Below are 22881 nucleotides of genomic sequence, written 5' to 3' on the forward strand. Positions count from 1 at the left end.
CCCATAGCAATCACTGATCAAGAAATGCCTCACAGCCTTTCCCACAGGCCAGCGTGGTTCCCAGGACGAAGCTGGTTCTGGATGGACTTCTTGTGTCATTTTGGTTATGTACTTCTAAACTAAAATTATAAAACTCAAAATGCTATAAAATATGGATCTTTTTGGGTTATGACATCATGCTGGAAAGTGGGAGGTTTTATTTCTGACCTTATAAGACAGATAACAGTCAAACTGTAGGCATGCTAAGATCCCTGGATACTTATTTATACTTATGACCGGTCCTTAATTCATACCATCCTGCCAAAATATAGAATGCAAACATTTCCAATGTTTTGTTTGACAAATATTGAAGGTGTATCAGATTCTGTAGTGTTTTAAATTTATTGAGGAGACATATTACCTTTTAAGGATAAGTTTTTTTCTGTTAAATGTAATACAAATTAGTAATACATTTACTTTCATATATGTAATTCCTCTAGAAGATCCAGGTATGCTACCACGCCTCCAGTTTTATTTTTAAATATTTCCTCAGAAGTAACTGATCTCTTCTTAGAAAATTTCTTCTAGCATTAGCTTTAAAAACCTTTCTTTTTCAGTGCAGGCAGATGAACCCAGTGCTTCATGCAGACTAGCCAAATATTTGAAAACTGAGTTACATCTCTATTCCTTGAGGAACTGTGATCTGGAAGTGTCAGCCAGATAAATACTTCTTCATTCCACATGTTGTTTCTCAGAGTGTTTTATCACAAAAATAGAACGACTAATTTCTTGTGATTTCCAGCCCGCATATTGTAGAAATCTTAATTATTTTACATGTATTACCTAGATACATATTTTCTTAAACTAATTATTTAGTTAGCCATAAGCTACACACAACTAGCAACCAAACTGCCAAAGAACTTAGGTGTTAAGAGAGTATTATTAAGAGATTATGTGGGTCTGTGCGTTCCTTCCAGACTACAGCTTCATTAGAACACTTAGCTGTGCTCTTAAGTCATAATGCTCTAAGTAGACATTCCTCTGAAGTTTTGAAATTTTCGGCATGGGAATTGCATACCAAATAATTGAGCATTAGTTACTTGTGGAAGATTACCTCTGTTGAAGAGACTGCTTTCTAAATTTATGTCATTTTATTGTGAGCATAATATATAAATAATTTTCTTAGATATTTTGTTTTACTAAATACAAATTTACTAAAACATAAGCTTTTCTTTCCCTTTTACTGTTATAGGGTTTTCTCTATATAAAATGAGGGATTCTATGTACTGAGAACTGCTGTGCTCCAGGAGCCATGCGAAAGGCTTGCCAACACTAAATGATGTGATTTCTACGTGCTTGAGAAAAGAACTAAAGAACTCATAAGAACTAAAGAGCTAGGATATGTGGTATTTTTTATTTTCCAATTAATAACTTTCTTTGACTTGGCATTTCTGAGCAGCTATTTATGTTGGAAAGAGCAGTCAGGAGCTCAGCTTTAAGACCTAATAAGTCTGTACAATCAAGGTGTGAGATCAATAAGCAGTCAGACCCAGGTGCCTGAGCCAGCGGAGGCACTGGAGCAGCCCCTGTGAGTGGGAGCAGAGTGAGGAGGAGGCTGAGGGAAAGGGGAGTGTGCTGTTAGGTGGCTCACACCTGGCTCTCACACAAGGACCAGAGCAGGCTGCGAGAGCTGGCCTTTGCATTTTGCTGCTGCTGTGTATAGTTATGCCCACCACGTGTGATTTCAGGCTATCGGTGATTTAAAAACTAACTCATACATTTTCATAAAACTTTAAAACTCAGCTTTTGTAAGATGTTCTAGCTGAGTCCAGCACAACCCTGATTGCAGCCTCTCATAAAGGTCGTGAGGTGGCCGGTTTAGAACTCAAACCAGGGTGTACAAGGGAAAGAATCTGACTTAATCCTAAGGGTTGCTGAGATGACACTGTAAAAATCGTCTCTGAGCCGAGACCTGAGGAGATGGCAGAAGGAAAAAGGCCTAGAACACGTGCACACACTGCAGGGGTTGGGTGAGCATCCAGAACTGAAGCTGTTGGGAGCAAGGCCCTCCTTTCCCCCAGAGTACAAGCTTCTGTGGTGTGGGGGAGTGGCTGCTGGGAGTTGATGGAGAGGGGCAGAGACTGTGCTAGAAGCATCACTTAAGTTCTCCTCATTATTTCAGGATTTACTGTGAATTGTGACATATTCGTCCGTATTCCTGTGATGTTTGGAGAGAAGGGAGAAGAGTCAACCAGGGTTCCCCAAAAGATGTGTTCTCATTTTATACAGATTTGTTCACACAGTACTTTTTGTTAAAAGTATCTCTGGCAAAAATACTTTGATGATAATTCAGAGTTTCATGAGAAACTTGTAAAGATAACTCATGTTTACCCGTGATTTAGAGCTGGTAGCTTGACTGTGTGGGACCCGATGGGCTGGCTACATCCAGCTGTTTACTGATGTTTCCTTGGCCTTAGTCAGCTGTTTCAACTTCCTAATCTATCCTACGGAGTGCTATTATAACAATAGCCGAAAGTGCCTTTATTTGTTTTTTCAACATCGAGGCACATTCTCTAGATTGAACTATTTATGTACTTACACCTGCAAGGAGCACCAGCATGGGGTGCATTTGAAGCCTGGCCCTGGCTGGAGAGGAGCCCGACTGTGTCGATTGCTGTCGATCACATTGTTTATCAGAATGCTCATGATTTACTAATTCATAACAATGACATGCTTTATAACTTCCTAACAATAGAGTTTTACTTCTTAAGCAAGTTTTGGACATTAAAATTTTAATAAATTTGTTCATCTTAAGCTTGGTGTTTAGTTTAATATGTATTGTACCTTTGATAGAATTTAATGAGCCTAAGAAAGCAATGTATATTTTTGAATAATTAATGAAGGCCTTATTAGATTAAAAGAAATGGTAATTTATGTGTAATCACTTTTCTGGATTTAGTGTCTTTATTTAGCATAAATGAGTATCAGTTTGGAGATTTTGGAACACACAGTACTTTTCCCTTTGAAAGCAGTAAAGGTGATGTTTTTAGTTAGACATGAGATGGCTGTGTGTTTTTCTCCTTGGAGTACTCTCCCTTGCTTGTTCTACATTTCTTTTTTTGTTTGTTTGTTTTTTTCAAGACAGGGTTTCTCTGTATAGCCCTGGCTGACCTGGAACTCACTCTGTAGACCAGGCTGGCCTCGAACTCAGAAATCCACCTGCCTCTGCCTCCCGAGTGCTGGGATTAAAGGCGTGCGCCACCATGCCCAGCTCTTGTTCTACATTTCTTATTCTTTGGGGCTCAACTAAAATACAAAGCAGAAATTCTGAGCAGAAGTCTTAGCATAATAATCTATTCCCCTCGAGACTTTGGTTAATTTAGGCTACGTTAGTTTCTGCATGAGTGTATTGTTGTTCGCCACTTCCAATTATAAACAGCTACCACAGGATAGAGAGGATTGTAGTTCTGTCCTGTGCCTTGTGTGTAGTGACGAGCAGTGTTGACACCATCTGCTTCAGTGTTCACTAACTTCCATGAGTATCTGAAAGAAGTTAAGAGCTAAGCACCCCTGTGCTAGTTTTCCCATCAGAACTCTGCTCAGGGATAGGGCTACGGTTACCCCCAATGATAGTTGTAATTCCACGTGCCTGTATGCATTTTGAAGTTAAGTTTTCCTAATTCTGTGATGAGGGTTACTTCTTAGATGAAGAAACTGAGGTGCTTGTGAGTTTGGGGGACAAAGACTAGTAAGCGGGAGAAGCTCTTTATTTGGTTTGCAGCTCAGCTCTTTCTATGCACAGGAGAGAGCGGTGTTAAGACACTTACTTTGTATGTGTGCTATACTAGTCTTTCCTATAATCATTTATGCACAGTCTGAGTGTGCTCCAGTGTGCTCTAGTGCACTCTTCACTGTCAGAAAGCAGAACACAGGTGACACTTTCTCTTTTACCCTTAGCTTAGCAGAGGTGAAAGCATTAAACGGGTAATTTAAACTTGGGTTTGTCTCACTTTTGAAGTTTTCAGTAATTCTTTGAGCAAGTATTTACTGAATGTCTCCAGTTTGCTTGAATCTATGGTTGTGAAACACTGGAGGAAATAACTGAGTACGACCTGGACAGACCCGGTATAAAAATATTTTCTATAATCTCTGTAAAAAAAAATATACACACACACACATACACACACAAACATACACACATACATCTTTATATCCAAGTGTATGTAATGTGTGTTCTAATATGTTCAAATTGATAGTCATTTATATTAAATAAAACCACTACATATATATTCCTAAATATAAAATCAATCTTCTCAGTCTGTGTATGTATGTGTGTGTATATATATTATATATGTTACAACAATTTAAGAGACCATGATTTTGAGATTGGAGTGAGGGTACATAAGTGTGGTTGGAAGGAGGAAAGGAAAAAGAGAAAAATTATGTAATTATATTTTAATTTTGAAAAATTATGTAATTATATTTTAATTTTGAAAAATTATGTAATTATATTTTAATTTTGAAAAATAAAGAGTTGTATTCCAAAGTTTGAGGGGTATTAAAAGCTTTTATAATTAAAAAACACACCAGAATAAAAGAATAAAAAAGCTTGTGGCACTGAACTGAATGAGCCAGCTGTGTTCACTGACTTGAAAGATGTTGGGAAATACTGCTAATCTCAAAGTCGGCTACAGCTCCTGAGTGTAGAGACTGTTGTTGTGAATGGAAAGTTTCAGTTTCTGTGCATTCTATTAAAAAGTAATGTCTGAGACTTCAGCAGTTGCTGTGTGTGCAGGTAGCATTACTCTACATTGTCATATCTCTAGTGATAGGATAATGAGTGTTTTCAGTCTCTAAAAAGGAAGGATAATGGATTTTTATATAAATTCTTTATATTTTAAGTGAAAACAGTATGAGAGTTTAAATTTTATTTTCTAATGCATCTGAATACTCTTTTATAACATTGTAATAAAGTTTTTAATAAAGCATTCTTTCTACCCTACTTATAAGAACAGAGCAAGCAGAAAACTAAAGTTAATATTCTAAGTAATAGTGGGCATTTATGGCAATGAGGATGAATATATCAGCAGTTCTCAACCTGTGGGTCATGAACCCTGAAAGACTATAGTAAAACATACCTGTGTATACTATGATTCATAATTGTAGCAAAATTACAGTTACGAACTAGCAATGAAAATATTTTATGGTTGGGGGTCATCACAACATGAGGAACTGTATTAAAGGATCACTGCATTAGGAAAGTTGAGTACCACTGGTGTAGCTGGGCAGTGGTGGCGCACGCCTTTAATTTCAGCACTCGGGAGGCAGAGACAGGTGGATTTCTGAGTTTGAGGCCAGCCTGGTCTATAGAGTGATTTCCAGGACAGCAGGGGCTACAGAGAAAAACTCGGTCTCAAAAAAAAAAAAAAAAAAAACGAAGAGGGGGAAAAGAAAGAAGAAGAAGCAGTGGTGTAAATAGACACAGGCGTCTCATTGAAGTATAGGGCTTTCCTGGATATTGATGCATAAACTTATTAACATAGTTATAGATAATGGTCAAAATAATATTTACTGAGAGTTTATTCAAGCCATACTACTCTGAATATTTTACAGATATTTGAAGTACATATTTATTTATTTGTGTATTTGTTGATTTTTAAGATTGGACTACGAAAAGTTAAATATCTTGCCTGACATTACAGAAGCACTGGACGGCCGACCTATGATATACAACCTCCGTACTATGCCTTCTCTAGGTGCTGACTTTTATAGCTTTTAAACGTTAGCCCAGTTTTCCCCAGTGGCTTCAGTTTTTCTGCTTGACTGTAAAATGTTGATGGTCTTAGGGCAGCATTTAGCAGTCCTGACATCCAAATGTATCTTTCAGGCATCCAAGAGGCTTTGGCACTTTGTGAACCTTGCTAGAGTGAGCAGTAACTATCTCATTGGCTGCTTTCTGTTTAGTGTTTCTGGGCATGCACACTGGCATACTGAGAAGCCATGGGCTTTAGATTCAGTAAGGGTTTAGTGTAGCTTTAAGGCCCCACGCTCTCTGGGTGGGATTTAGTTGAAGCATATTACTTTGAATCTTCATTTATAAATAATATCGTGTGTTCAAGATATAGGTGTAAGTAGTGGGTACACAGATTCAGTTTTTAAAAAAATTCCTTTTATTAAAAATATTTCTATTTCTCATACAATATGTCATGATTATGGTTTTCACTCCCTTATATATAAGGTAAGATAAGATAAAGCAAAGCTAACACATGAGAGTTGGACAAACAGACAGAGGGAAAGAGCACAGGAAAGAGACCCACTCCATGCACACACTGACTCCCCTAAGAACACTGACCTGAAGGCCATAGTATATACGCAAAGGACCCAAAGAGCTAAAGGAGCAACCCTCCCCACCCCCCCCCCCCAAAAAAAAGAGAATAGAATAAAGTAAAAGATCATTTTCTTTAGATGACAGAGATACCTGACATGTCACCATGAGACAAGGAACCACTGAGCTCATTGTTTCAGTTGCCATCTACTGCTGGGCACGGAGCCTGCCCTTGAGAGTGAGTCTCCTGAGAGGAAACTACGTGTTCATGCGCAGGTGGTTGTCAGTTGGAGTTTTCTTCAGAATTAGGAATGGGTCAATGTGTCCACTTCTTACATTCTAGGACCCAAACTGATGAAGAGCCCTTTAGTCCCCGTGCATGCTGCCTCAGTCTCAGTGAGTTCCTGTGGGCCTCGTTCAGGTTGAGGTAGAGGGTCGTTCTCTGGGGTTCTCTATTCCCTATGGCTCTTACACTCTTTCAGCATCCACACTGACTGGTTCCCTGGGACCTGGGGGGATTTGACAGAAACCTCCCATTTAAGGCTAAGTGTTGGAAGGTATTTTACTTTCTTCAAAATGTCTGGATGTGGGTCTCTATATTTGTTCCTGTCTGCTACAGGAGGAAGCTTCTCCCACGGCTGAGTGAGACACTCATGATGAGTATGGCAGAATGTCTTTAGAAGTCATGTAGTGGTTTTTTTTTTTTTTTTTTTTTTTTTTTAGACCTGTATATTTGGTTTTACACTACTTCTCTAGCCTATCAAGTCTCAGGTTCTTGGACACCCAAGCAGTATTGGGTATTATGGGTGTCATTTTGTAGCGTGTCCCTTAAGTCAAATTAGAAATTGGTTAGTTATTCTCACAAATGTGAGCTACCATGGCATTGGCAGATCTTGCAGACAGGACATGTTTTAGATCAGAGGATTTGTGGCTGGGTTGGTGTTTACACTTCTCTTTTGGTAGCCTACAGAGTACATTCCTATACCAAAGACACTAGAAACATGATGAAGGCTCTATGTAGTCACCAGTTCAACATGGCCATGTTCAGTGACTTATGTAGGTGTTGTCTTCAGCACTGGAGTCTTCCTGATGGTTTATGGAGGACAACCGATAGTCTTGAGAACAGTCCAGCTTTTGTTCTTTGTTTTTTGTTTTGGGGGGGTGGTTGGGGAAGGGGGTTCACATGGTTCACATGGGACCCTTTTGGGTGATAACTCAATTAGATGTAATTAATTGTACTGTACATGTCTCTTGGTGATGAGCTGTCTGGTTGCCACACTGCCTTCCCCATCATTTGGTCGTTTGATTTGAATCACCTTCATGTGTATATATGTATTTTAGGAGGCTTCTACTGTGATATGTTTGCATATTACCCCACACATAGCTTGTAATCATACCTCTCCTCTTTGGAGTCCCTCCCTAGTCACCTTCAATTCATTTATATGGTTTATTATTTACATTTATTGATATATATATATATATATATATATATATATATATATATATACATCCATACATACATATATATAGGACCATTCTGGCATTTCTGTGATGAAGCCCCGTTGATCACGGTAGATGGTATTTTTGATGTGTTTTTAAGTTCAGTTTGCAAATACTTTATTTAGATTTTTTTCATCTATGTTCATAGAGAAATTGGTCTGTACCCTATTTCTTTGTTGGGTCTGATGAATTGGACAGTGTTTCTTCTGTTTGTATTTTGTGGAATAGTTTGAGGAGCTTTGGCATTAACTCTAGAATTCTGCACTGAAACTGTTGGCCTGGGGTTTTTGTTGTTGTTGATTTTTGCTTGTTCAGAGAGTTTTAATGAATAGTTCTATTTTACTAGAGGCTATATGTCTGTTTAACCGTATCTGATTTGGATTTAACTTTGATAAATGGTTTTATTGAGAAAATTATCCATTTCTTTTAGAAATTTTGAATTTGATGGAGGTGTATGAGTTTTTAAAGTCTCTGGATTTCCTCAGAGTCTGCTGTTCCCTTTTCATCTTGAATTTTGCTAGTGTAGATCATCTCTCTCTGCCCTTTAGTTAATTTGCTAAGGATTTGACATGCTTTCTGATTTTCTTTTCTTTCTTTTTTTTTTTCTTTTTTTTTTTTTGGTTTTTGGAGACAGGGTTTCTCTGTGTAGCCCTGGCTGTCCTGGAACTCACTCTGTAGACCAGGCTGGCCTCGAACTCAGAAATCCACCTGCCTCTGCCTCCCGAGTGCTGGGATTAAAGGCGTGTGCCACCACGTCCGGCTTTCTGATTTTCTTAAAACACCAATTTTTTGGTTCATTAAGTCTTTGTATTTTTTTTTTAATTTTTATTTCTTGTTTATAGATTTTAGCCCTAAGTTTGATTGTTTTTGCTATCTACTCCTTTTGGGTGTAGTGTCCTTTTGCTCTGAGCTTTCGGATACACTGTTTAGTTGGTAGTATAAGGTCACTCAGTTTTGTTTTGATTTTTTTATGTAGGTTCTTAGTGCTATGGACTTGTCACTTAGAACAGCCCTTTTTGTGTCCCATAAGTTTGGGTATGTTCCGTATTCATTTCATTTGATACAAGAAATTTCTAAAATTTCTTTCTTAGTTTCAGTCCAGACTCCTTTTCATTCAGCAGTGAGTTGTTGGATTTCTGTGGGCTCCTAACCTTTCTGTTGTTTCTAGTACACAGATTTAAGTTTGGTGGTCAGAGAGGATGCAGACTGTTATTGCAGCTTTCTTGTTTTTGTAGGGATTTACTTCGTGTCTTAAGTCTCTTTTCATTTTTGGAGAAAGCTTCGTTCAGTTCTGAGAAGAAAGTATATTCTTTTGTGTTTGGGTAAAAAGTTCTGTATATATCTGTTAGGTCCCTTTGGCTTATTATATCATGTGGCTCTAGAATTATCAGTTTAGACGGCATTACCTCCCTGTTGCTGAAATTTGGGTAATTGAAGTCACCCACTCTTCCTGTGTCAAGGTCAGGATGTGACGTACACTGTAGTGGTGTTTCTTTAATTAACTTGAGTACTCTTGTGTTTGGCGAATGTGAAGGATTGCAGTGTCCTCTTGGTGGAGTTTTCTTTCTGCTGAGTATGCAGTGTTCTTCTCCAACATTTCTGATTAGGTTTGTTTTGAAGTCTTATTTTGTCTTATTAAAAAGGCTACATTAGCTTGCTTCTTAGGTCCATTTCCTTAAACTATTTTTTTACTTTTACTTTGAAGTGATGTCTATCCTTAATGTTAAAGTTCCTTGAATACAACCAAAGGATGGATCCTGGTTTTGTATCCATTCTATTAGTCTGTGTCTTGTCTTTGGTGAATTGAGACCATTGATGTTCAGAGTTAGCAGTGTAATCTGAAATTGCTGGTGTGGTTCCCCACCTCCTTTACTTTGCCGACCTGGGTTAGTTACTTCTTGGTTTTCCTTGGATATGATTGACCTTTTAAGGTTGAAATTTTTCTTCTAATGCTTTATGTAGAGCTGGATTTGTAGACAGATTTATTTTTATCGTGTATTGATTCCCCTTTCTCAATTTTTGTCATTGAAAGGTTTTTTGAATATAGCTGTCTGGCCTGGCAGCTGTGGTCTTGTAGCATTTTTAGACCATCTGCCCAGGATCTTCTGGGTTTTAGATTCCATCAAAAAATCAGGTGTTCCTCTTTATACCTTTATATGTCACTTTGTCTTTTCTTTCCCCTTTCACTTCTTAATATTCTTTCATGGTTTTCACATTTAATGTTCTAATTATTATCTGTTATGGTAAATTTCTTTTCTGGTCTAGTCTGTTTGATATTTTGTATTCTTAAGCTCTTTATTTGATAGGCTTGAAATTTTTCTTCTATCATATTGTTGAAAACATTTTCTGTGTGTATGAGCTAGGTGTCTTCTTGTATTTCTGTTATTCTTAGATTTGGTCTTACCATAGTGTTTCAGATATCCTGGATGTTTTTATGCTGGAGTCTTTTAAATTCATCATTTTCTTTAAATGGGGTATCCATTTCTTCATTATACTTTTGCTATCTAAGATTCTTTCATCCTGTGTATTCTGTGAGTGAGGTTTGCCTCTGTGGCTCTTGTTTGTGTTCCTAAATTTTCCATTTCCAGTTTTCTCCCAGATTGGGTTTTCTTTTGTTGGTTCTTTTTTCACTTTGAAGTCTTGAATTGTTTTACTAATTTCCTTCCATTTTTTGTTTGTTTCTTAGACTTCTTTAAGGATCTCTGTCATATTCATAAAGGGTATTTTGAGGTCATTTTCTCATGCCTCAGCTATATTGCAGGTTTCAGGGCCTAGTGTTATGGCTTTGCTGGCCTCCAGTTGAGACATACTAGCCTGGCCTTCATTAATTATGTTTTTATGCCAGTGTCTAGGCATCTGAGTATGGGGAGATTGTAATTCTAGGTGCTGATATCTGGTCTTGACTCTTTTGGTGGGTGTTCTGTTCTTTGGTTTCTTGCTCTCTCTGTTTCCTAGAGTGTGATGATTGTGTGTTGCCTGGTAGGAACAACTTCTGGGTTCCTGATAGGTGTGGACTCTGTGGGTTTGGGGTAAAATTGTTCCTGGTTAGTGAGAACTGACAGTCAAGCATGTGAATGGGGCCTGAGACCCCAAAGCAGGGTGTTCCAGTAGTATGTACGTAGTCCCCTGGGAATGGAGTCAGACAGTGTAGAGTGGCCCTAACAGGCAGTCACCTACAGAGGTGGTGGTGAGTCTGAAGGATTGGATGTAGAGAAGAGGGAGTAATCATGATCTTCAGTAAAGCTCCTTTACTTCTGTGGCCTGAGTGGCATGTGGGTTCCCAGGCAGTGCCTTCTAGAGTTGTGACCTGGGATAAAAGGATGAGTTGGGAGGAAGGCTAAAGCAGATCTGCTTGGATGCACTATAGTGGGAGCAGACAGTAGGGGAGGCTACAGTAGTCTGTTTCAGAGCTGGGGATAAGATTGCAAGGTTGGATTTAGAGGAATGGAGTGAGGGGTGAAATCTGTAATTAGCCTGCCTCCTGCCCTGGCCTGTTTGGCCTGAAAGTTCTCTGGGAATGCCCACTGAACTTGCGGGCTAGCCTAAAGCAACAGTGTGGGACAGGAAAGTATGGAGGGGAAGATCTATGTAATCCACTGAATATAAGGGAGGGGAGGGGGAAGATGCAGCAGTGGTCCACTGCAGAGCTGGAAATGAGACGGCGGGAAAGGGAAAGAACTATAGTTATCCTATCTGCTTAGCTGACTATAGATCACAGAGTCAGATGCTAATGGATATTCAAATATTACCTTAAAATGAAGGTGTAGCTGCCACTGTAGATTGAATAGTTTGCAAAGAAGTATTCATACTGTAAGGTGCCTATTTAATTCAGCATCCTTAACACTGATAGAAGTAGTTGATTCTTGACGATAGTCTCTTTCTGGATGATTCTTGAATTTAATATAGTGCTGTAACCATTTTAGTTGTTATAAATACGTGTTTTAAAATCCATGACCTGCATAACAGTATTCACTACAGTTCATGCTAGCTCACAGCAATGCTCCTGGATACCTTTTCTTCTTCTTCTTCTTCTTTTTTTTTTTTTTTTTTTTTTTTTTTTGAGCTGTTATTGTGTTCACGGTTTGTCTATTTTATAATAGTATTCATCATATTTTTCCTGTATTCTGCTATGTAATCTTCAATGTTCCATGTATTTCCAGGAAGATTCCATTTTAAATCAGAAGCATTAAGATAAAAAAAAAATCCTCAAATGCTTCTGCTACTTTTTTAATACTGTTTTCTTTTGGCTAAGGTTTAACAGCTCATGAATTTATTTTTTCATATACATTTGTATTACTGGATGTGTTATAGATTAGCGTCTGGTGCTGTTTGGAGTGTTACAGTTTGTATTCCTGCTTCTCTCTATGAGTGGCAGAAAGTACCTGGATTCTGACTATAAACCTGAAGCCACTTACAGGACGGAATGACTTGGTTCCCTCCCCTGATTTTTACTGTGGGTGTAAGGGTTGTTTAGATAATAATGTAAATATTTTCAAGGAATGTCTTCTCTGCCAAGGTTAATGCTCCCTGGTAATCAGAGACAGCTGGAGTCTGGGAGGTGAGGGTGTGTCTAAGTATCAGTGAAATGGTAGAATGCTGTGACCTTCAGGACAGCCCTTAAGGCTGTGGGAATCCTAAAACCATGAGATTAAAAAACCTAAAAACATGAGATTAAAAATATATACTTTCTCAACTATGCAAAATGTAAGGATGCAATATGAATTGTGTACACTGAGAGCCAGCTTGGCAGAAAGTTATTAAGGAAGGACATTTAGATTGATCCCAAGGCAAGAATCCCACCCAGCTAAGTTTTTTTGTTTATGCTTATAAAGCCAGGTAGATTCCCAAATTCAAGGTCAACCTAAGACAGCAAATTTCGGTTGGAATGGTAATCTCAGGACAGGATCCAACCCAGCCAAGTTTACAAAGACAGGCACATCTCCAGATTCTTTTGCAATGTTAGAAGAAAAATGTACTTTTGGTGCTTTCCCTAATAGTCAATGAACTAAGGTCATGAAATGCTGATCCACGAAAAGGTCCAGAAGGAACCTGAAATGAATTGATATGTAAATTAAAAGTTGGGGTTTTGATCAGCATGAGATGAGCTAGCAGAGCATGAGAGCAACTGAGTTTTAGAATTTTTCCTAGCAAGAGCTGAGCTGTCTGGAAATCTCTGGAGAGCAAAAACAGCTCTTCAAGTATTTTTTTCTAAAAGGATTTCTGATTTTGGTCAGAAAATTTATGGAAAGCAAATATAGCTTTTTTAGAATTTTCCATTGCTCTTTTAGAATTTTTTTCTGGCAAGATTTCTAACCCTCAGTCATCAGGGAAATGCAAATCAAACAACCCTGAGATTCCACCTCACACCAGTCAGAATGGCTAAGATCAAAAATTCAGGTGACAGCAGATGCTGGCGAGGATGTGGAGAAAGAGGAACACTCCTCCATTGTTGGTGGGATTGCAAGCTTTTACAACCACTCTGAAAAACAGTTTGGCGGTTCTTCAGAAAATTGGACCTGAAGACTATACCTAAAAGATGCTCCAACATATAACAAGGACACATGCTCCACTATTTCATAACAGCTTTATTTATAAGAGCCAGAAGCTGGAAAGAACCCAGATGTAGAGGAATGGATACAGAAAATGAGGTACATTTACACAGTAGAATACTACTCAGCTATTAAAACCAATGACTTCATGAAATTCTTAGGCAAATGGATGGAACTAGAAAATACCATCCTGAGTGAGGTAACCCAGTCACAAAAGAACACGCATGGTATGCACTCACTGATAAGTGGATATTAACCCAAAAGCTTGGAATAACCAAGATACAATTCACAGATTACATGAAGCTTAAGAAGAAGGAAGACCAAAGTTTGGATGTTTCAGCCCCTCTTAGGAGAGGGAACAAAATATTCATGGGAGGAAATACGGAAACAAAGTATGGAGTAGAGACTGAAGGTATGACCATCCAGAGACTGTCCCACCAGGGGATCTATCCCACATACAGTCACCAAAAGCAGACACTGCTGTGGATGCCAAGAAGTGCTTGCTGACAGGAATCTGATATAGCTGTCTCCTGAGAGGCTCTGCCAAATCCTAACATATACAGAGGTGGATACTTGCAGTCAGCCATTAAACAGATCACCTGATCCCCAGTGGAGGAGTTAGAGAAAGCTGATTTACAACCCCATAGGAAGAACAACAATATCAACCAACCGAGCTCCCAGGATCTAAACCAAGGAGTACACTTGAAGGGACCCATGGCTTTAGCCACATATGTAGCAGAGGACGGCCTTGTAGGGCATCAATAGGAGGAGAGGCCTTTGGTCCAGGGAAGGCTTGATGCAGGGAATACGAGGGCGGGGAGGTGGGAGTGGGCGAGTGGGTGGGAGCACACCCTCCTAGAAGCAGGAGGAGGGGGATGGGATAGGGGTTTCTGGGGGGGAATCGGGAAAGGGGATAATTTTTGAAATGTAAATAAAGAAAATATCTAATAAAAATATAGAAATGCCAAGAATGAGAGAGCTAATACAGCTCTTGTAGAATGTTTGTAGCAGCTTTATAGAGAGATCTGCTTGGAGAGCTCTAACACAGTTCTTTTAGAATTTTTTCTGGCTTTCTAATTTTGATTGTAAAGCCCAAGAATTACTTTTAGAATTTTTCTAACAGGATTTCTTACTTGGTTGAAATCCAAGAATTTTTTATAGCAGCTTTTCTGATTGTGGTCAGAAAACCCATGAGCTATCCAGAGAGCTTTTAGAGTTTTTCCTAGCATGAGAGAGCTGTTTCGAGCAGAAAGCTGTCTCGAGCAGACTATGGAGCCAAGAGCTGGCTACAGAGAGCTGTCCAGGGAGCCATCTTGAGCACAGCCCAGGCTTCAGCTTGGACCAATGATTTGAGCCATTTGTTTCGAAACTCACAGACACCCCTTCTCTCAGGAACCCCTCTCCAACTGGAGGCTGGATCTTGGCATATCTCAGCATAATAATGAAAATAAAGGGTATGTTCTTTATTAGTAAAATTACTTGCTTTACTTTATCATTTATAGGCAATACTTAGAAATGCTATTTTGACAGTTAAAATGAATGACATTTCCTCTTTACCCTTGTGCAGTTTTCTAAGCTTTGTTTTTTTTTTTTTTTTTTTTTTCCTTTTTTTAAGATAAGCTAGCTGAATTTCTTGTGGATATTTGTTTTGGAGTAAACAAATTAAATTGTTACATAAGAGGCATGTAAAAACACTCCTCTTAACCCCAACTGTAGGCTAGAAAATGCTGTGTTTCTCAGTTTTCCTTTCAAAACTGAGGTCAACTAATCTCACAGCTATCAAGTCCAGTTGGACCTTCTTTCTACGTATTTTTCTAGTAGTTATTCTCACGGTTACCTGCTTCTTTTCTAATGTCTTGGCTATCTTGGATATCAGTGACACTTGTTTAAGGGAAAACAAGTCCTAATCATAGCAAGCCCAAAAGCTTATTCCCCAAATACATTTCCACATCTATCTTGTGGCAAGTCAAATTTGATTTATTTTGGCAACAAAAATTTTCTGAGTACACTCTATAAGGAAGGAACCTTAGCCTGTTTTGTTAATTAGGCATCCATGTTTCTGTATTCTGATACTGTGTGAAGGGTGCTTATGTGGTATACCCTGATTAGCCATCAAAGAACACTGCTGCTTGGGTCTCTGATATGCCCTTCTGTTGAGCATATTCATTGTGTGTCACCAGTTTTCTCTGTTCCCTGTTTATTCCTAGACAAATCATAGTGTTGGCAAGAGTCTCCAAAACAGACTAAGGGATAGAGAGATGATGCAGCAGTTGAGTGCTTGCAGGGTTTTCAGAGGACCCCAGTTGAGTTCCCAGTACTTAGCACGTGGATTTCATCTGCTTGTAATTCCAGCTCTGGGGATCTGGCCTGTGCACACACCATACCATATCATATACTACACACACACACACACACACACACACACACATAATGTATGTATGTATGTATGTATGTATGTATGTGTTAAAAATAAGCCATTTGAATATGTTGATAAGCTAGATACTCTTAGGGAAAGTCTCTCATAAATCTAGTGGGCAGGCATTTGAAGCCCTGGGTATTTCTTTTTGTCATAATTAATAGATGGTTAGCCTGCATATAGAAACTTACCTAGAAAATAATTCATTTTACTTTGAATTTCAAGTATAGTATATGTGCTATGATGAGTTTTCTTTTATTCTCTTGCTCATCTTGCCATTTTGAATTTCAATTTATTTATTTATTTATTTATTATTATTATTTTTTTTTTTTGGTTTTTCGAGACAGGGTTTCTCTGTATAGCCCTGGCTGTCCTGGAACTCATTCTGTAGACCAGGCTGGCCTCGAACTCAGAAATCCGCCTGCCTCTGCCTCCCAAGTGCTGGGATTAAAGGCATGCGCCACCACCGCCCGGCGAATTTCAATTTATTATCTGTGACTTAGAACAAAACATCTTTTTTATTCTTGTTGACCTAAGCAATTTATCTGACAATTCTTTTGCCAAGGACTGGAAACATAAAAGCTACATAATGAATTGGCATTTAACACCTGGAGAGCAATGAAGGTAGTTTTCTTGCAATGCAGGAAATAGGTCAACCAAATGTCATTAGTGCCCATCTTTGGAAATCTGGTGATCCCAGGCAGTGTACAAGGACCTGTATCTTCACACTGATTTATGTCAAAACCAACAACAACAACAACAACAAAAACCCAAACATGTTCATCAAAGATAAATCATATATTTGGTAATACTGTAGGCATTTTATGTGTGTGTGTGTGTGTGTGTGTGTGTGTGTGTGTGTAATAGCCTCACTTGACATAGAATAAATTTGCAGCTGTTAAACTACTTTTATCTTGATTCACACCATTGCTTAACTTTTTAATGTGCTAACTAGGAAGACATCATGATAAATAACTAGAACTCAGAAGATGCTGAGAGGTAAGATAACAAAGTATGAAGATAGGAGGTGTTAGCACAGTAACCATCTACCTATGTAAGTTTAGGCATTTAAAAAATAAGTAACTATCAGTGCTGTCTTAATTCTAATGTGCATCATGTACATCTGCCTTTTAGAACCTAAGTCACAGCCACAGCACCTTCATCAAGGACAGCACAGAGTACGGAATACCGAGCAAAATGGGATGAAGGACGGCAGTCAGTCAAGACATCTTCCTCGAAACGATACCAGGCAGCCAAGAAATGAGAGGCCACCTCGCTTTCAAAAAGACACCCCAACTTGCAAGTCAACTGTAGAAAACAGCATATTATCTAGAAATAGAGGCTCCGAAAGACCGAGTAGTTCTTCAGGTTCTGATGTGTGGGCAGAAGAGAGGATCAAGTGTGATAGGCCATATTCTAGGTATGACAGAACTAAAGACGCTTCATACCCTCTAGGTTTTCAGCACAACGATGGTGCTTTTAAAAAGAGAGATAACTCTATGCAAAACAGATCAGGAAGAGGCCCTTTGTATGCAGAGGCAAAAGAAAACCCACTTCCTCCAGAATTCGTAGATTACAATAATCAAAAACGTGGGAAAAGAGAAAACCAAACAGGTCATCCTGATCACTGTTATGACAGGAAATCACGGACAATGAATAGTGAAGCTTTTAGTGGTCTAAAAATTGAAAAACATTGTAGTGTAAATACTGATTGCCAGACTCCTGTCCAAAGCAATAGTTTTGTTGGTGTTCCAAACGGAGAGACAGCCCTGCCTCTGAAGGGAAGACGCATAGGACCGATTAAGCCAGCAGGACCTGTCACAGCTGTGCCCTATGATGATAAAATATTTTATAATAGTGGGCCCAAAAGAAGATCTGGGCCAATTAAGCCTGAAAAGGTGATAGAATCATCTATTCCTGTGGAGTATGCAAAAGTGTGGAAACCTGGCGATGAATGTTTTGCACTTTATTGGGAAGACAACAAGGTATGAATGTCGCAAACACGCTGCTACATGTTATGCAATATTCTTGTGGGACTCTTGGAATTATCTGTATGTTTTGTTCTGTAAACATATCTGTTTTGAGCCCTTAAGGAAGGTAGGTAATTCATGAACTACTTAACTTTTTTTTGTGTGTGTGAATGCTTAGGCAGAATTTGTTCTGGCTTACATTTGAGAACCACATGAAGAGTGCTTAAACTTAGCTCAGCCATGGTTCACGTAGTAGTCGCTAAGTTAGAGGGGCTTACTTTCTTTCAAATTTTACTCATTTCCAAGGAGGAAAATTATTTCAGTGGTGCGAAATTATGTGCGTTTTCATTGAAAGAGAATATATTCAGCCTGTAAATTAGAAAAGTGTATATAAGCTAGTCTTCACCTTGTAGTACATGAATTAATACTTATTAGCCGGCTAAAAGGGACTGAAAGAAGCCATGGTAGGAAATGAGCAGATGGGGAAAAGGCAAAAGAATAGAGTGATACGAATCTTTTCAGAGCTGGGAGACTAGGTGGGTCCCGCAAAGGAAGAGAACCCAGAATGTTGATTTTAATTTTATGAGTTGAATGAGGATTTTGTGCAGTGTGCATTAGTTGTGTTTGTTACCTTTCCTAACTCCACTCAGATCCACTCCTTGCTCCCTACCTACCCAAATTTGTATCCTGTTTTTAAATTTTTTACACACGGGGGCTGAAGAGATAGCTCAGCAGATAAGAGCACTGGCTGCTGTTCCCGAGGACCAGGATTCAATTCCCAGCACACATGTGGCATCAGTGGAGACTATAACTCCAGCCCCAGGGGATCTCCACCCTCATGCAGATATATACACACAGGCAAGACACCAGGGCACATAAAAAATAAATCAATAAATCTTTAAAAAAATATTATACCCATCCAGGTCTTTATTGTCATTTATCCATGTTCCTTCCTGTTATTCCATTATTCTTATTTTATATTTCCTTCCAATTACCTCCCTTTCTACCTGTTGGCTTTTCCTAACTTCCAGATTTCTGCTGCCCACATAGTGTTAGATGTAGAGTCTTTGACTGTAGCCTAGTCAACTATTCAGAACATTTACTCTTAAAGAAAATCGACTCTTGCTCTTGCAGCAACTGTCAGTGGCCAGTAGTTCCTCAGCTAAGGCTGGACTTTGTGCACCCCTCTCCTCTCCACTCTGTGATTTAGTCTGACTTCGGCTTGTACTGGTCTTATGCACACTGTCACAACAACTGTGAGTTCATATATAGAGCTCCCTGCTATGTCCAGACAGCATCCACGGCCTCTGCCTCTTTTCTGATCCTTCCATGGTCTTTGATCCATAGGGGTAGGAGTATGACTTATATGCTGCACTTAGGACTGAACATTCCGCACTCTTTTACACTGCACCGTGACCAATTGCCTGTCTCTTTGTTAATCACCGTCCACTGTAAATAGAAGCTTTTCTGATGTGAGTTGATAGCTGCATTAATCTATGCGTATAACAGTCTAATACTGTGTCCATTTAGCTGAATAATAATAGTAGGTTCTATCATAGGGACTAGGACCTCTTCAGCCATAGATTCTCAGCCCTGATAGTGCCAGGTATGGGTTTCAACTTGTGAAGTGGACCTTAGATCTAACGAAACAGTGGCTGGTTATGCTCATTCTGTTCATGCCTCTGTTGTACTATTGGGCGTGTCTTGCTGGGGCAGTCATTATTGTTTTTGGCAGGGTTTATAGCTGGATATGATTGATGCTTGCTTTTCTCCTCTCAGAACTATGAACGTTAGCTAGCTAGTAGAAATGGAGCTTCCAGCTTTCTATCTCTATGTCCTATGACTTAAGCATGTACTCTCTTCAGCAGTAGGGTCTTACCATCAAGTTCTGGAGGGTAGCCAACCTGTAATGTTTGGAGTATGTGAGAACTCACTGGCCAACAATTTGAAAAGCTCTAATCCATTCTTGGCATAGGGCTTTTGTTTGTTAGCATGTGAATGGCTTATAAAGGTATTGTCGTCTTGCTATAGGGCGCTCTCTCTCTCTCTCTCTCTCTCTCTCTCTCTCTCTCTCTCTCTCTCTCTGTGTGTGAGATGAAGCAAGTTTCTGTATGATTTTTTTCTAAAGGTCTTTATTGTCATTTATCCATGTTCCTTCCTATTATTCCATTATTTTTATTTTATATTTCCTTCCAATTACCCCCCTTTCTACCTGTTGGCTTTTCCTACCTTCCAGACCTCTTTGGGTATTCCAAATGAAGCATGCATACCTGATGATTGAAGCTAATATCTACAAATGAGAGAAAAACCTGACATTGGTCTTTATTAGTCTAGTTTACCTCCATTTACCTGTGAATTTCTTAATTTTGTTTCCCTTAATAACTGAATAATATTGAATAACAACTTTCCATTCTCCATTCCTAAGCTGATAGACATCTAGGCTGTTTCCTCTTCCTAGCTGTTACAGTGAGTAGAGCGTTGGTGAATACGGATGAACAGGTATCTCTCGCAGGATGTAGAGTCCTCTCATTGCCCTTGCAGTCTCAAGTCATATGGCTGGGTCCCGTGCAAGATCTGCCATCCTGGCATTTAAATGTCATTTGCTTTTTTGGACCTTAGCCTTTCTGACTGGGATAAAATGAAAGTAGTTTTAATTTTCATATCCCTGATGGTTAAGGATATTGAACATTTAAAAAAAATGTTTCTTGGCCATTTTTTTCATCTTTCAAGAATTCTGTTTAGTTTCATGCCCCATTTTAAAATAGAATTTCAAACTTTAAAAGGCTGTACCATTAGCTTCAAGGCTTGGAGTTGGAGTGGGACTGTGTGCCCAACTTACCTTTCCTTGCTGGGATTTGGTGTGGCTCTGGCTTGCACAGGTTTTGTACATGCTGTCACAACTGCTGTGAGTTCAGACATAGCCCTGCTGTGTCCAGAAGGAAATGTTTTCCTGCAGTCATCCACCACCCTGGGCTTCCTCCCCTCGCTGTGGCCTTGGAGGCCAGGTGCAGTGTTTGTGTTACAGCTAGGGATTAGTATTTTATGGTCTCTTGTTCTCTGACGTTTAACTAGTTGTGGATAACTGTGTAAGTCTCTATCTACTAAAATAGCTTCTCAGATTGATCTAGGAATTCAACAAGTTAGAAGTTGGTTTAATATTGTTTATTTAGCAGTGTAATATTACTTTTGGCAGAATAGTCATTTTCACAGTATTAGTCTTTCAATGAGCATGGGAAGTTCTTTCCGTTTTCTGGTTGGTTGATTGGTTTCTGTCTGCCCTTCCTTCCTTCCTTCCTTCCTTCCTTCCTTCCTTCCTTCCTTCCTTCCTTCCTTCCTTCCTTCCTTTCCTATCAGCATTTTCACTGTGTAAGTCTTTTACTTCATTGGTAGATTTACTGCAGGAAACTTTATTTGAAAATATTTTTTGTCATTTTATTTTATGTGTATGAGTGTTTTTGCCTGCATGTATATATGTATACCACATATATGATTGGTGCCCACAGAGGTCAGGAGAGGGGGTCAGAATCTCCTGAAACTAAAGTTACAGATGGTTTTAAACATGTTCATGCCTGTTGCCCATGGAGATCAAAAGAAAATGCTTGATTTGAATATTGAAAAATTCTTTATATTTAGCTACTTCATCATCATTCAGAGGCAAGGAAAAGGTTGTAAATGATTATAAAGCTTACATTGTAGACCTTAGAAAATGCTACCAGGTCAGACTTTTGTGTGAGGTTAGGCACTGTTTTCTATATTGGATGGTCTGTGCTGTTATGGGTTGATCTGTACTAAAGCCAGAGAATGAAGAGATTCGGGTTAAAGTTTAACCATGGTGGAAAGACCTGGTAAATAAGGCAGTCTTTCATTGACATCCTATAAAAATTATGCCTCTATTAGTGATAGCAGCCCTCTATTAGCCAACCACTGGCAAGCCTAAAACCACTTTCTTTGAAAAAGGATATCTCCTTGGTATTCTTGTCCACTGCCAAACACAGAAAAGATTTGGATATAAATGATCAATCAGAGATAAATGGAGCAACAGTGAAAAACCGATCTGTCTGTATTCCAATTGAAATTGGCAGACAAGTTCCTTCTGCAAAAATTGAGTGTTAGACAAACCATAACTCAGTAGTTGCTGAGCGCTAGGCTGGGGATATGTAGGTTGGTTAGTTCTGACTCTGTATGCCAAATGCCTCCCAGAACTTGGCACACTTTTTAATAAAACTTTAATCTTAATTATAATTGTCTAAGAATGAATCTGTGTGTGTATGTGTGTGTGTGTGTGTGTGTAGGATCAAAGACAACATTTCTTTTCAATGAAACATTCTAGTTATTTATCATTATGGTAGCCAATACTTAATAGGTACTTTATCGAAATAAAGAAGGATTAAGAATTTAGGAAAAAAAAAAACCCAATGTGCTAAATTCATTTGTTGCCTAGGTTGAATAGGTTTATAATGATAGTCCAGACTATCATGACATTCAAAATATTTTGAGCTATTATAGTGTGCTAGAACAACTGGGAGATGTTTTAAGGAGATCACTTCATTTACACTGGGATGTATACTTTCTGTTAGATGGATGTCTTTGGATTCTAGATTATACTCAAGTATTAAAAATTGACACTATTCATAGTTATCCCCAAAGCTACCCTGTCTTGAAAACAAACAAACAAACAAAATCAAAAAATAAAAAAGAGAGGCATATTTAAATGTTTGGTCAAAAAGAGACAACTTTCACAATTTTTTTTTTTAGATAAAAGCAAAGATAGAAATATAAGAAAAAAATGTGCTATAACTACCATTAGGAAGCCATAGCTTAAGTTTTACTATGATTATGTTTTGGAGATGTTCAACAGGTATATTCTAATGTTTACATAATTCCTTACAATACTTGTTGTATTTCCATAGAAGAACTGAGAATATGAGGCAGTTTTCCATCTCTCATTACACTAAAATTAACTCAATTAATTTCTCCCTCTGGACTTGAATATTATAATAATAGCCTTCTAATTGTTTTTCTTGCCTGCAATCTCAGGTCTGCAAAGCTTTTCATTGATACTGCAGTACTGTGTGTGATCCATTCCACTTAAAATCTTTTACCTATGCATGAAATACAAACTGTTACTAGACCCTTCATTAT

At 38.6% G+C, this 22881-nt stretch overlaps 1 protein-coding gene across 5 annotated transcripts in view; it reads left to right on the forward strand.

Annotated features, from left to right (window-relative positions):
* Tdrd3 (tudor domain containing 3) overlaps window positions 1–22881 on the forward strand; it is a 130368-nt gene that overhangs the window by 75587 nt on the left and 31900 nt on the right. For all 5 annotated transcript variants that reach the window (XM_021181871.3, XM_085828807.1, XM_085828808.1 and 2 more), the window contains one exon: window positions 16904–17754. In XM_021181871.3, coding sequence (XP_021037530.1) covers window positions 16904–17754 — 851 coding nt within the window. The remainder of the gene's footprint in view (window positions 1–16903; window positions 17755–22881) is intronic.

This window comes from Mus caroli, unplaced genomic scaffold, assembly GCF_978045245.1.
Source record: "Mus caroli unplaced genomic scaffold, Mus_caroli_1 scaffold_12, whole genome shotgun sequence".
Classification (NCBI taxonomy): Eukaryota; Metazoa; Chordata; class Mammalia; order Rodentia; family Muridae; genus Mus; species Mus caroli.